Source organism: Spermophilus citellus (assembly GCF_964194105.1).
Source record: "Spermophilus citellus genome assembly, chromosome: 2".
NCBI lineage: Eukaryota > Metazoa > Chordata > Mammalia > Rodentia > Sciuridae > Spermophilus > Spermophilus citellus.
Window position 1 is genome coordinate 34,061,001 of NC_138183.1, and position 12,173 is coordinate 34,073,173.

Consider the following 12,173-nt stretch of genomic DNA (forward strand, 5'->3'; position numbering starts at 1 on the left):
ACGCATGGCCCTGGGTTCCATCCCCAGCTCAGCAAAAATTTAAACTAAAACAAAAACATAATAAGAGAAACATAAGCTAAGGAGCATTTTGAATGATGTGACAGTAAATATACTGTCAAGTAAACAGAACCAGAAGCTTTTGAAATAATGAAGATAAAAGCAAAGAATATTCAATCAATGTATTGAAAAACAGCACATGTGAAAATCAGTAAACTTAAAACAGATAATTGCAGACTAAATATAGTGATTCTGATCAGAAATTCAAATAGGCCAAACACATTATTAAAAAGCAAGAGCTTTCAGATTACACATTATTTAAAATAAGCCCAGTAATCTTGAATTTTATTTTACTTGATTTATTAAAAAAAATTTTTTTTAATTATTGATAAATCTTTATTTTGTTTATTTACATGCAGTGTTGAGAATCAAAGCTAGTACCTCACTCATACCAGGCAAGTGCATTACCGCTGAGCCCCAGCCCCAGCCCCTCAGCATTTTGAAAAACTTTTTTACAACAGACAAAATAGGTGATGCACAGAGGTTAAAGGTCAAAGGTTAGGTAAAAGTCTATTGAACAAATCACAGTGCGGTGAGACTCCTGTTCATAAGGGACCAAAGAGAAGCCAAGGTACAGGCATTCAGCAGGATTAAGGAGAGTCCTTTTCTATAGATAAGGATACCCCCTGCTGTGAGAATAATAGGCTCAGGGACCATTACTTCTCGCTGAAATAAATAAAGAAAAGCCTGTTGGAAATACAAAGAGGATTTGGCAGGAACACAATAGTGTTGGGGGACATCACATCTCTGCCTCAGACTTGGACACCCAGGCAAAAATCAGTCAGAACACAGAAGACCTGAATACTGATATTAAAAAGACTGATTTACAGATAGGTATCAAAGTTCATATCAAAAAAGTCAGGAAATAAAACCATCTTTGTGCCAGGAAGCCCCAAGCATTTTTGACCTCATTCTAGGCCGGTCCTAAACCAGGGGCTGTAGGATCTGTTGCCAGGCAGGGCTGGGAAGCGCCCCCTGCAGAGGCCAAGAACTGGGCCTGTGGCATGAGCTCCAGGTTGGGGACTTCCCTCTGCCTGATTTGCTTGCTTCATCTTCCTTCCCTGAAGTGGCCCCCATCCCCCACTAGTATTTTCTTTTTTGATTGTTTTGGTAGGTCATTATTTCAGACCCAGGCATCCATAGGCCCTTATTTCTGGAACAGAGACGTGAGGGGCAATTTCCCCAGTCAGTGCAGTTTGTGGAGGCTAAATACTTTTGTGGAAAGAATAGGATTTTTTTTTTAAATGCTATTAGAGTCCGGTGCGGTAGCACATGCCTAAAATCCCAGCAGCTTGGGAGGCTGAGGCAGGAGGATCACAAGTTTAAAGCCAGCCTCAGCCATGGTGAGGCATTAAGCAACTCAGAGAGATCCTATCTCTAAATAAAATACAAAATAGGGCTGGGGCTATGGCTCCGTGGTCAAGTGCCCCTGAATTCAATCCCTGGTGGCCCTCTCCCTATCCCAAAATGCTATTAGAAAATAAAACACTGATTCAAAACCCACACTGACCAAATGAATGCCTTACAGAATCTTGAGGTAGACACCATTGAGTCAGAGAGCTTTGTTAGATACAAGAGCCCTTCCCCACCCACTCCCAGTCCCAGCACCCTCGCCCACCTTTAGTAGTAGTACCCCTGATTGACAGTAGTCACATTCTTTTCATTTTTGTGGTTTTGTTTTTGTTTTTGCTTTGTTCCTATAGCATAAGAAGTACTATTCTTGCTACCCCCACCCTTTTTTTATTGGAATAAAATATACATAACAAAATTTACCATTTAACCTTTTTTTTTCTTTTTGGTGGTATGGGTGATTGAACCCAAGTGTGTTTTACCATTAAGCTATACCCCTAGCCCTTTTTAAAAATTTTATTTTGAGACAAGATCTTGCTAAATTGCCCAGGCTAAACTTGCAATCCTCCTGCCTCAGCCTCCTAAATTGCTGGAATTCTAGGCATGCACCACTACACTTGGCTCCTTTTAACCATTTTTAACAAAGCACTCACTCAATTCAGTGACATTAAGTACAACCCCCTTATTTTCCACTTCCAGACTTTCCTCATTATCCCAAACAGAAATTCAGCACAGGGGCTTTTGCATCAAGTGGACCACTCAGAGGTGCATCATTTTTCTTTCTGAGTGAGTCACAAAAAAGCCCAATTCGCGCCAGTATCACGGGGATTCTTATGGCTCAAATGGCACAATAAGGACACGGCTTTGACCAGAAAATCAGCCCAGTTGGTCAGCAGTGATAGAGAGGGTCCTGGAACCCAAGTGGAGAGGAAAGGACAGCAGAATCTGCCCAGGCTCAGGTCCTGCTGGAGAGGAGGTGCATCCAGCTCCTGGGCAGCTGGAGTAATGGAGTAACTGCAAACCACACAGGTCTGTCTCACTGTCCTAGAGACCAGAGGCCCACACCAGCCTCAGTGGGCTGAGATCAAGACATCATCAGGGATGGGTGCTTTCTGGAGGCTCTGGGAAGACAGTCCATTTCCTTGCATTTTCCAGCTTCTAGAGGCAACTTGGAATCCTGCAAGTGGCTCCTTCCTCTGACTTGAAAGCCACCAGTTGTCAGCTGAGCCTTTTTTATATCATGTCCCTGTGTCCAACTCTTCCACTTTTTTTTTTGAGGGGGAGTACTGGGGATTGTACTCAGGGGCACTGGACCATCAAGTCACATCCCCAGCTCTATTTTGTATTTTATTTAGAGACAGTTGCTTAGCGCCTCGCTTTTGCTGAGGCTGGCTTTGAACTCACCATCCTCCTGCCTCAGCCTCCCAAGCTGCTGGGATTACAGACATGCACCACCATGCCTGGATCAACTCTTCCACTTTTAAAGACCCTTGTGATTACATTGTGCCAACAAAACCTCCCTATATTAAAAATCAGTGACTGTAATGCCACCCGTAACATGAGTTCCCCTGTGGTACAATACGGCATCCTCACAGGCTCTGGGGATTTGTGGAGGACACGATGCTGCCTGTTGCAGGAAGACCATAAAGACAGGCCGAGGGGAACTCACCTCACCTTTGCCTCAAGGGAGGGTCCTTGTAGGAATCATATGCTCCCTCCTCCCACTGACCAGAGAAGTCCTGGTGGGAATTGTCACCCTCTTCTCCAAGCAGATGGGAGAGTCCCTATGGGAATCGCCACCCACACACATCTAGCAGCCCAGAGCCCATGCTGACCTCAGTAACTAACTCACACAAGCACCCCAAGGAAACACAAAGCTACAGAATAAACATGGAACATTGTCCCCATGGGCCAGTTTTGCTCAGAATGGTGGAGGAAAAAAGGTATTATTTTTATCTTAAGACAGATACATTCTTAGACTGCTAAACATAGATAAATTTTCAAGAAACAATAATAAACTTGAAGGAAATACCATTCTGTGCCTGCAGGCTGGAGTGGGCTCCTCCCCTGCACGCCCTTTCTGTATAGTGAATACGTGTTTCCTGCTTCTGAACCTTTAGACGTTTGGGGTGGTGGGAACGTCCAAGAAAGATTAATTTGGGTTCAAGAAAAGAGAGTGTTCATTCTGGGTGTTGAATCAGTCTGTCAGGAGGACATTGGAAGGGATATCTAGGTGAACCCCCTTGAGCTTCCCAGGTCTACAGGCAGACCATGGGGCAGTCCTGGCCAGTGCCTCCCAGTCATCTTCCAGTTCACATGGTGGCCAGCCTCTAAGCCCAGAGCTTGCAGTTCCTCCTGCATGGTTCTGTATGGTCTCAGCAGCTTAGCAGGTCTGTGAGATGAAGCCTCATGGGAGGGTCCTTGAGAAACCAGGGTGTGATGGACAGTGGGCTGAGACAGAGGTGTGGGTGCCACACCCCGTGGTGCAGGGACTAGTCCCTACCTTCCTAGCTTCTGCCCTCCTGCTCTTCTCAGTGCACACCAGATATTTTAGTGACTCAGGGCTGCATGTGCTGTTCACATTCTTTCACTTCAAGATCTGCTCCACCTTTTCTTCATGAGTCCTTGCTGCAGACTGGATGCTAAGCTGCAGACTGGATGCCGAGCTCCAGCAGCTTAGGATAGTGGGCTTCACTTTCTCTGCCTGGGAGGCAATTGGGAGGGGGCAGTGGCCAAGCCCTGAGGTTCTTGGGGCCACATCAATCTGGGGCCCAGGTCACTTCCTATCTTTATCACCTGGAAGCTTAGGTTGAAGTCCCTAGAAACAGAGGCTGGGACTCCTATAAAAGTGCTTCATTGAGGGAGGGGAGCAGGAGGAGGTGGGAGGGGAGCTAAGCCAACAGGCCAGGGCTGTCCTGGCTGGAGACCAGTTTTACCTGGCTCTATAGGGATCTCTGGGGCATAGGCACCCCAGGGGGCTGGTCTTGCCTTTCAGCAAGGGCACTAGGTCTTCTATCTGTGGAACAGTCCTTAGCAGCTGCCCACAGGGTGTGGACATTGGCATGGTCTCCCAGGGCCAGGAAGCCCCCCCTTAGTCAAGAGCACCTCTCAAAGAAGGGTTGGAGCTACCAACAGCCCCCCCACTACAGCTGGGGTGGCATACCACCCTGGAGGAGGGGTCCACTGCATCTGTGAAAGGGCCTAATTCTTTAGGCCTCAGTTTCTTCAAAGTAGGCTTAATAATAGTGCCCCTCCCAAGGTAGGGCTGACAGATTGCTTACACACCAGCCAGAAAGACTCTGGAATTCTCCCCACATACACGTGCTTACTTGGGTCTTCCTTTCTGTGTGAGAGAGAGAAGAGAGAGAATATTTTAGGTCCCTGTAAGCATCCTAGAGATGAAGGGAGCTCCAGACAATGAAGGAGAAGGAGCCATTAAAGAGGAAAGGACACCAACCGGAGGTCTGGGCCACCTTGGGCTCCTCTCCAGAGAGAACTCAGTGGACCTTTCTGCCTCACAAGTCCTGCCCTTCTTTCGTGGGAGGTCTGGGGCTGGGCATCCCTCCCCGTCTCCAGGCCCCACCCCCACCGCTGTTTCCTTCCAATCTTGCCCCCTTTTTGGGTGTGAACAGAGGTCTCTGTCCCTGGTCTACCAAGACCAAACATCTGGGAAGGAGTTGTCCCTTCTTTCACTCAGGCCTGTCCTTCACAAGTCTCTCCTCCCACTGAGGCCCCTCCTCCTTCCCAGGCCCCTCCTCCCTCTCAGGCCTCTCCTTCCTCTCAGGTCCCTCCTTTCACTGGGGGCCCCCTCTTCCCTTTCAGACCCCTCTTCCCTCACAGACCCCTCTTTCCTCACAGACCCCTCCTCCCTCAGAGACCCCTCTTCCCTCTCAGGCCCCTCCTCCTTCTCAGACCATTCCTTCCACTCAGACCTCTCCTCCCTCACAGGCCCCTCCTCCCTCTCAGGCCCGTCCTTCCACTCAGGCCTCTCCTTCCACTCAGGGTCCTCTTCTCTTTCAGACCCCTCTTTCCTCACAGGCCCCTCCTCCCTTCCAGGCCCCTCCTCCCTCACAGACCCCTCTTCCCTCTCAGGCCCTTCCTTCCACTCAGACCCCTCCTCCCTCATAGGCCCCTCCTCCCTCTCAGGCCCCTCCTCCTTCTTAGGCCCCTCCTCCCTCTCAGGCCCCTCCTCCTTCTCAGGCCCCTCCTCCTTCTCAGACTCTTCCTTCCACTCAGGCCCCTCCTCCCTCACAGGCCCCTCCTTCCACTCAGGCCCCTCCTTCCTCACAGGCCTTTCTCCCTTATAGGGCCCTCTTCCCTTCCAGGTCCCTCCTCCCTCACAGGGCCCTCTTCCCTCTCAGACCTCTCCTCCCACTCAGGCCCCTCCTCCTTCACAGGGCCCTTTTCCCTTTCAGGCTCCTCCTCCCTCACAGGCCCCTCCTCGCACTCAGGCCCCTCCTCTCTCTCAGGCCTCTCCTCCCTCTCAGGCCCCTCCTCCTTCTTAGGCCCCTCCTCCCTCTCAGGCCCCTCCTCCTTCTCAGGCCCCTCCTCCTTCTCAGACTCTTCCTTCCACTCAGGCCCCTCCTCCCTCACAGGCCCCTCCTTCCACTCAGGCCCCTCCTTCCTCACAGGCCTTTCTCCCTTATAGGGCCCTCTTCCCTTCCAGGTCCCTCCTCCCTCACAGGGCCCTCTTCCCTCTCAGACCTCTCCTCCCACTCAGGCCCCTCCTCCTTCACAGGGCCCTTTTCCCTTTCATGCTCCTCCTCCCTCACAGGCCCCTCCTCGCACTCAGGCCCCTCCTCTCTCTCAGGCCTCTCCTCCCTCTCAGGCCCCTCCTCCCACTCAGGCCCCTCCTCCCTCTCAGGTTTGGCAGCATCTGGGTCCCCCCACTTGCCCTCCAGAAACAGAGAGGGTTTGAACAGCTTCCTGCCTCAGGCACCGTCGGGCCTCAGGACCTCTGAGGGCCGGGGTCAACAAAGTAAGAGCCTGGACTTGGGATGCAGTTCAGCTTTGGAGAAAGCCTTTGGCTTCTCTGGGAAGGCGCTTGCTAGATGGGTGATCCCTTGGGCCCCATGCATACCTAACAGCCTGGCGCGTAGAACCAGGTGGTCTTTGCAACATGGTTGTCATGGCAGCAGAGATTCTAAATGGTCCTCGAGTGACAGAGCTGGTTATTTGTCAGCAGGTGGTCAGACAGTCAGCCATGAAGATACGGGTCCCTCGGTTCATTTGAGAAGTGGACATGGTGAGCCCAGTCAGTCCCAGGACCTGGGACCAGCAGGATACTAGTGCAGCGACAATAAAGCCTCCCGCCCCCTGAGTGACCCGTGGGGACAAGGATGACATTCCATGCTGCACATGGCACTCCTCAGGGGACAAGGATGACATTCCATGCTGCACATGGCACTCCTCACTGCACCTTGTATTTGATGCATATTTACTGACATGGGTGTCATGTCGTATGCTGCGAGCTGGGGACCAGAGATGAGTCCCCTTGGTCTCAGAGGGAAATGTGATGGAGAGAAGCATGGGTGCCCCTGGCCCACAGAGGAGGAAATGGCATCCAAGCCCAATGGGACAGAGACAGCTTCTCAGAGTAGGGGAGCTCGAGGGGAAGCAGGCAGGGTGGGGAGCAGCCATGCAGGCAGAGCATGTTGGGGGGAGGAAAGTCACTGAATGGTTGAGCTTACAGAAAGAAGGAGGGGACAGAATAGGAATGAATGGATGGATGAATTGCAGGCATTTTGGGGAAAACTGCTGGTAGTTCATTTTTACTGCCTTGAAGAGGAGTGAGAAATGTGAGGGAGAAGTGGGCAGGAGTCACGTGGTAAAGAATCCTGAGCTCCAGTTTTGATCTGTAAACTTCGGGAGCCATAAAAAGATTTCATAGTCAGATTTGGATCTAGGCATGACTCCTACATCTACCCTGTGAGACTGGGTGGCTGGGCAGGACCAAAGGTGAGGTCCAGCTGTCCACAAAGGAAAGAAGGAAGGACCATGACTAAACCAGGGTATCGGGGCTGGGGGACAGAGCTGATTCTGAAGATAGTGAGCAGACAGAAACACCAGGCCCTGGTGAAGGTTCTGGCTTTGGAGGTGAAGAAGAGTGAACCTCAGGTGACTCTCAGGTTCCCAACTCGGGTGAGTGGCAGTACGGTTCCCAGAGATGGAAAATAGAGGAGAGGAAGGGGCTTGCTGGGAGGGATCATGAGTTCAGCTTCAGGCGTGTGCTGGAGGTGCTGGGAGGATCCCAAGGTGTCCCGGGGCAGCTGAACAAGAGTCTGGGCTGGGGACTGAGATTTGAGAGTTCACAGAACAGACAGGGCATTTGTGGCTGGGGTCATGAATGAGGCTGCCCAGGGAGAGCTGGGGGAGGAAAGAGCTCTCAGAAGAACAACAGCATTTAGGGAGGAGCTGAGGTGTCATTATCATGCCTCCTACACCAGCATGTCAGGAAGGACCATCCCTGCTTCTGAGATGAAACTGCGGCTCCAGGTGATCAGGACCAAGGGTGTGCAGCTAGTTAGTGGCGGAGCTGGGATTTGAGCCCAGATCTCTCTTGACTCTGAATTCTAATAAGCTCTTTCTACCATACCATGTTGAGCAACACAGGGCTTGGCACAAAGTAGATGCTCATTAAATATTGGGCTGGCTGGCTGGATGGATGGACAGATACTATTAGCAGCAAGAAAGGCCAAAAGATTTCAACCAACAAGCAGTGTGCCTGGGAGTCTGTCCATGATCAGAAGCAGCTTGGAACTTTTTATAGCATTGCAGACAAAGGCCTGCTTTCCTTCAACTGCTCTGTTAACGATCCTTTAAAGTCCTTTCAGAGCGAGTTTTTTTTTTTCCTCTCTCTCTTTCCATTCTTGCTTGCAAACGAAGGATGGTTTTAGAATGCAGGCCTTTTTTATTTTGCACAAGCACACGATGAGTAAGATGGCTTCCTAGTCAGCACTTTCCAATTTCGAAAGATGCTAAAAACTGATCTTTAAAGGCATGTTTCCCTTCTTGGTGCATCAAAGAGCCTGAGGCCTGCTGGGGGGGGGGGCGGGTAGAGACCCGCAAGAGAATGACATCTCCTGTTGGACTGGGCCTCTTGGCTGCTGGGCCTCCTGGCTGCTGGGCCTCCTGGCTGCTGAGTGGAGGCCGGGCCTCATGCCCAGCCCATCTTTCTTTGGCCTAATCTCTATGGGTCAGGGCCTACGCTGCATCCCAATCCCCAGAAAGTGATGTAAGACCCATTACCTTGACCCAGGAGGGACCCTCAGGCAGCCACTTGTTACATGTTTGTTGAGTGAATGAGTTACAAGGGTTGTTGTACAGTATGCACCTGTTAACCACATTGAGATCACTAGTGTCCCATTTATGGAGCTTCCAAATACAGATTTACCTTAGAAATGAAGGTGGGCTGGGGAAAATTCTCAAATACTAAGGATTTCCAGTCCCTATGGGCACTTGCTATGCAGTAAACACATCATGAGGGTTGTTATCTCACTCAGTCCTCCCAGCAATCCTGTCAGGTAAGTTCCACCATTATCCCCCCTCTTCTGGATGAGGAAACTGAAGCTGGGACAGGAAAAGGAGCTGAGATTTGAACAATCATGGAGAGCCTCTGGGACCTCTAACCAGGAACCTCTGGGGGCTCTAAGAGTGCCCTGAGGGGCTGGTTGGTTGTTGAAAAGATAGAAAAGTCTAGAACACAATGGGGGAGTGTGATTGACTGGAGTCTTGTGTTTTCCCCTCCTCTGGCCTCTGTTTCCCTGTGTGGAAGGGAGGAAGCACCCTCCAGGCATGGCCTGTACCCCAGGCTCTTCAGAGTCATCTGCTTTGGATGCAGTCCTGCCCCTGGCTGCCCCAGACCAGGGAGGATTCCTGCAGGAGCTGGGAACCAGGCTGGGAGGGATGGGGGTACTGCCTGGGGCATAGGAATGTGTCCTGCCTGTGGCCTTAAGCCCCGGGCCATGCCTGTCACCCGCTGGCTCTCACATGTGTGTTCTTCTCTTTACAGGGCAATGATGTGCGGATCATCCTTGGCCAGTTTGACCAGAATATGGCAGCAAAAGTGTTCTGTTGTGTAAGTAAAGTGACCAAGCCCTTGTGTCCCCACTGGGTGTCACAGCTGGGGCGAGGCCTGTCACAGGACTAGAGACAGGGAGCTGAAGCCTGGTGCTCACTGATGCTTCCTCTTTTCAGGGAGCCCCCCAGGCTCAGAGCCCTGCCCACATCTCCCAGCCTGAAGCATCAATGCCCCCTGCCGAAGCCATTCAGCCCCTTCCCAGCTTTCAGCCTGGCTGCGCTTTGCTGGGCCTGCTCTGTGTCCTGCATAGGGAGGCCCAGCTGTCTGCACAGGTGTGAGTGACTCAGCCTGCCTGGTCCTGCAAGCAGGGCTCAGAGCTAAGTCCAGGACAGACCATCAGTCCTTCAATGTCTCACCTCAAATCCTTTATGGTTGGCTGGTATGTGACAAGTGACCAGGTCCCTCTTAGACCTTACCTCATTTAATCTTCAAAACCACGTGAAGTCTAATTGCATGTCAATTATACTTTAATAAAAGCTATTGTTTTAATACAAAAATAATTCAAACACAAAGAAAAAAAACCACATGAAGCAGCTACAGTTGTCCCATTTTACAGAGAAGGAAATAGAGTCCCAGAGAGGTGGAGGGCTTGTCCAACAGCTCAGCCAACTGGTGGCCAAGCCAAGCTTCAGTCCCTGCTCACCTGGTGCCCAATCTGATCTAAAAAAAGGAACATCTCTCTGTATGATATTCGACCTTAGTTACCCAGGAAGGAAGCCTGTTTCCGTTTTTGATTCCCAGCTCCCCTCCTCCACCTGGGTCAGGAGAAAAGCCAACAGGATGCGGGCCAGCTAGGGAGCACTGTCTGCCTAAGAGCCTCCTCTGACAGAAGGTGTTCTAGGTGTAGTCCCTGGTGATGGCCACAGAGCTGTTCTCTTTCACCTCTGTGTGAGCAGCTTGGAGGCGGTTGTAAAGAGCAGGCTTGTAGGAATCGTAGAGGTCATGAAATGCACTGGGTGACAGAGCCAGGGTGCAAAGAACCAGAATAGGCTGGAATGTTTGATGTTTGATCAACTCCAGGAAAATGAAATCTAATGGTTCTGATATGAGTTACATTAGAACAACCGGGCTGGCTGAAGTTCAAGGCCCAGCTGAGGAACAGTGTATGCTGACCCCAGAAGGGGCCTCTGGGGTGGTCTCAGCTGACCCCACATTTAGCACAAGGTCTATGACAGGGGTCACCAGTGTGACCACAACTTCCAAAGGACCAAGGTGACCTCAGACTTATGCACACCAGGATGAAGCTGTCACCCCCCCCCATCACCCTCACCCTGCTGTCTGCTGGGGACTTGGCCTGGAGTGTCCTGCCCACCCTGGTGCCCCATTTTAGGAAAGAAGGGGACCAAAAGGGGACCAGGAACAAGAACAGAGCTGTGGCTGTGGTCATGGTCACCTGGGATTACAAACACCCTCTGCACAGCCCTAAGCATGGTGGGTGCTTGGTAAAGACCAGTGCCCTTGTTTGCCTGTTTCACCTGAGGGGGGGTGGTCTCTGGTGTGAAGATGGAGCACCTGGCTGGCTGGTGTACTTGCTGATGGGCTCCAAGACATCTGGAGCATCCCGTGAACCAGTGAGGAAAGAGAGGGGCCTTTCCACAGTGAAATCAGAGGGGGGAAACAAGAACAGCCGGAAATACGAGCGCAGACATTTAATAATTTCATCCGAAACCCTTTACACCTTGCCCTTGACACCAAGGACCCATTTTGGAAAGGAAAACGAAGTCCCAATTTGGAGAGCACTTTGGAAGGGGAACTGAGTCTTACCCTTGGGGACCCCCAGACCTTGCAAGAAGCTGGCGTGCTGCGCGAGTTGATGCTGGTCAAATGAAGAAGAGAAGTAACTCCAGAAAAAAAAATAACAGTAAATAAAAATGACCCAGGACGGTGTCGCGCCGTGCGCCACACGCAGGCGGGCTCCGGATGGAGACTGGCAGAACTGCAGCTCTGTTCAGATTGAAGCCGGGCCGCAGTCCTACGACCTCACGTTGCGCACCTGCCGGGACGATTTTGCTTTCTGTAGTCGCGGCTTCTGCTCTGGGACAGATGGCCTGACGGTCTGCCTCCCACACGCACAGGGGCTCGCCGCCCTCGCCCACTCCGCCCTGCGCTCTGGCTGGACTCGGGCGGAGGCTTCCAGCTGCAGCTCCCCAGGAGCGTCCTGGGGGCTTCTGGTCTGGTGCGAGCCCACGTGTTGGTCCATGGAGAAGGAGGTGTTGAGGAGGGAGGGGCTGCTCAGAGCAGAGACCCCCCTCAAGAGCCTTCCTGTCCTGACCAGAGGGACGCCACCGCTGCTTCACCATCCAGATGCTGCCTTGCAGACCTCGCGGCCATTGCTGGGCTCTTGAGATTGGAACTGCCACTCAGTGGGAGGGCAGAAGGCGAATGCAAGGCCTATTTATAGCCCTGTGGCGACGTATTCATCTTGGCTCCAGCACAAGGCCAGCAGTAGTGTGGCTTTGGTCTTCTCCATCCTGGGTAGTCTCGGCTAAGTTCTGCAGCACTCTGATCCAGGTTCTGACTTTAGGATTGCCAGCTGTGTGTCCTTAGGCAGGTCACTTTAACTCTCTGGTCCCCAGCTGCCTCATCTCTAAGACAGAAGCAGTGCTCCTTGCCGGGTGCATCATTGGGTGGTGGCTTCATTTAAAAGTAGGAGCCTCATCCCAGCTATGACTGCTTGGCCCATGTG

At 51.6% G+C, this 12,173-nt stretch overlaps 1 protein-coding gene across 1 annotated transcript in view; it reads left to right on the forward strand.

Annotated features, from left to right (window-relative positions):
* Positions 1–12,173, forward strand: part of GABBR2 (gamma-aminobutyric acid type B receptor subunit 2) — a gene marked incomplete at both ends in the record, with an annotated part of 350,598 nt that overhangs the window by 188,582 nt on the left and 149,843 nt on the right. Inside the window, one exon of the mRNA XM_081281796.1 lies at positions 9,419–9,484. Within this exon, the coding sequence (XP_081137922.1) occupies positions 9,419–9,484 (66 nt within the window). The remainder of the gene's footprint in view (positions 1–9,418; positions 9,485–12,173) is intronic.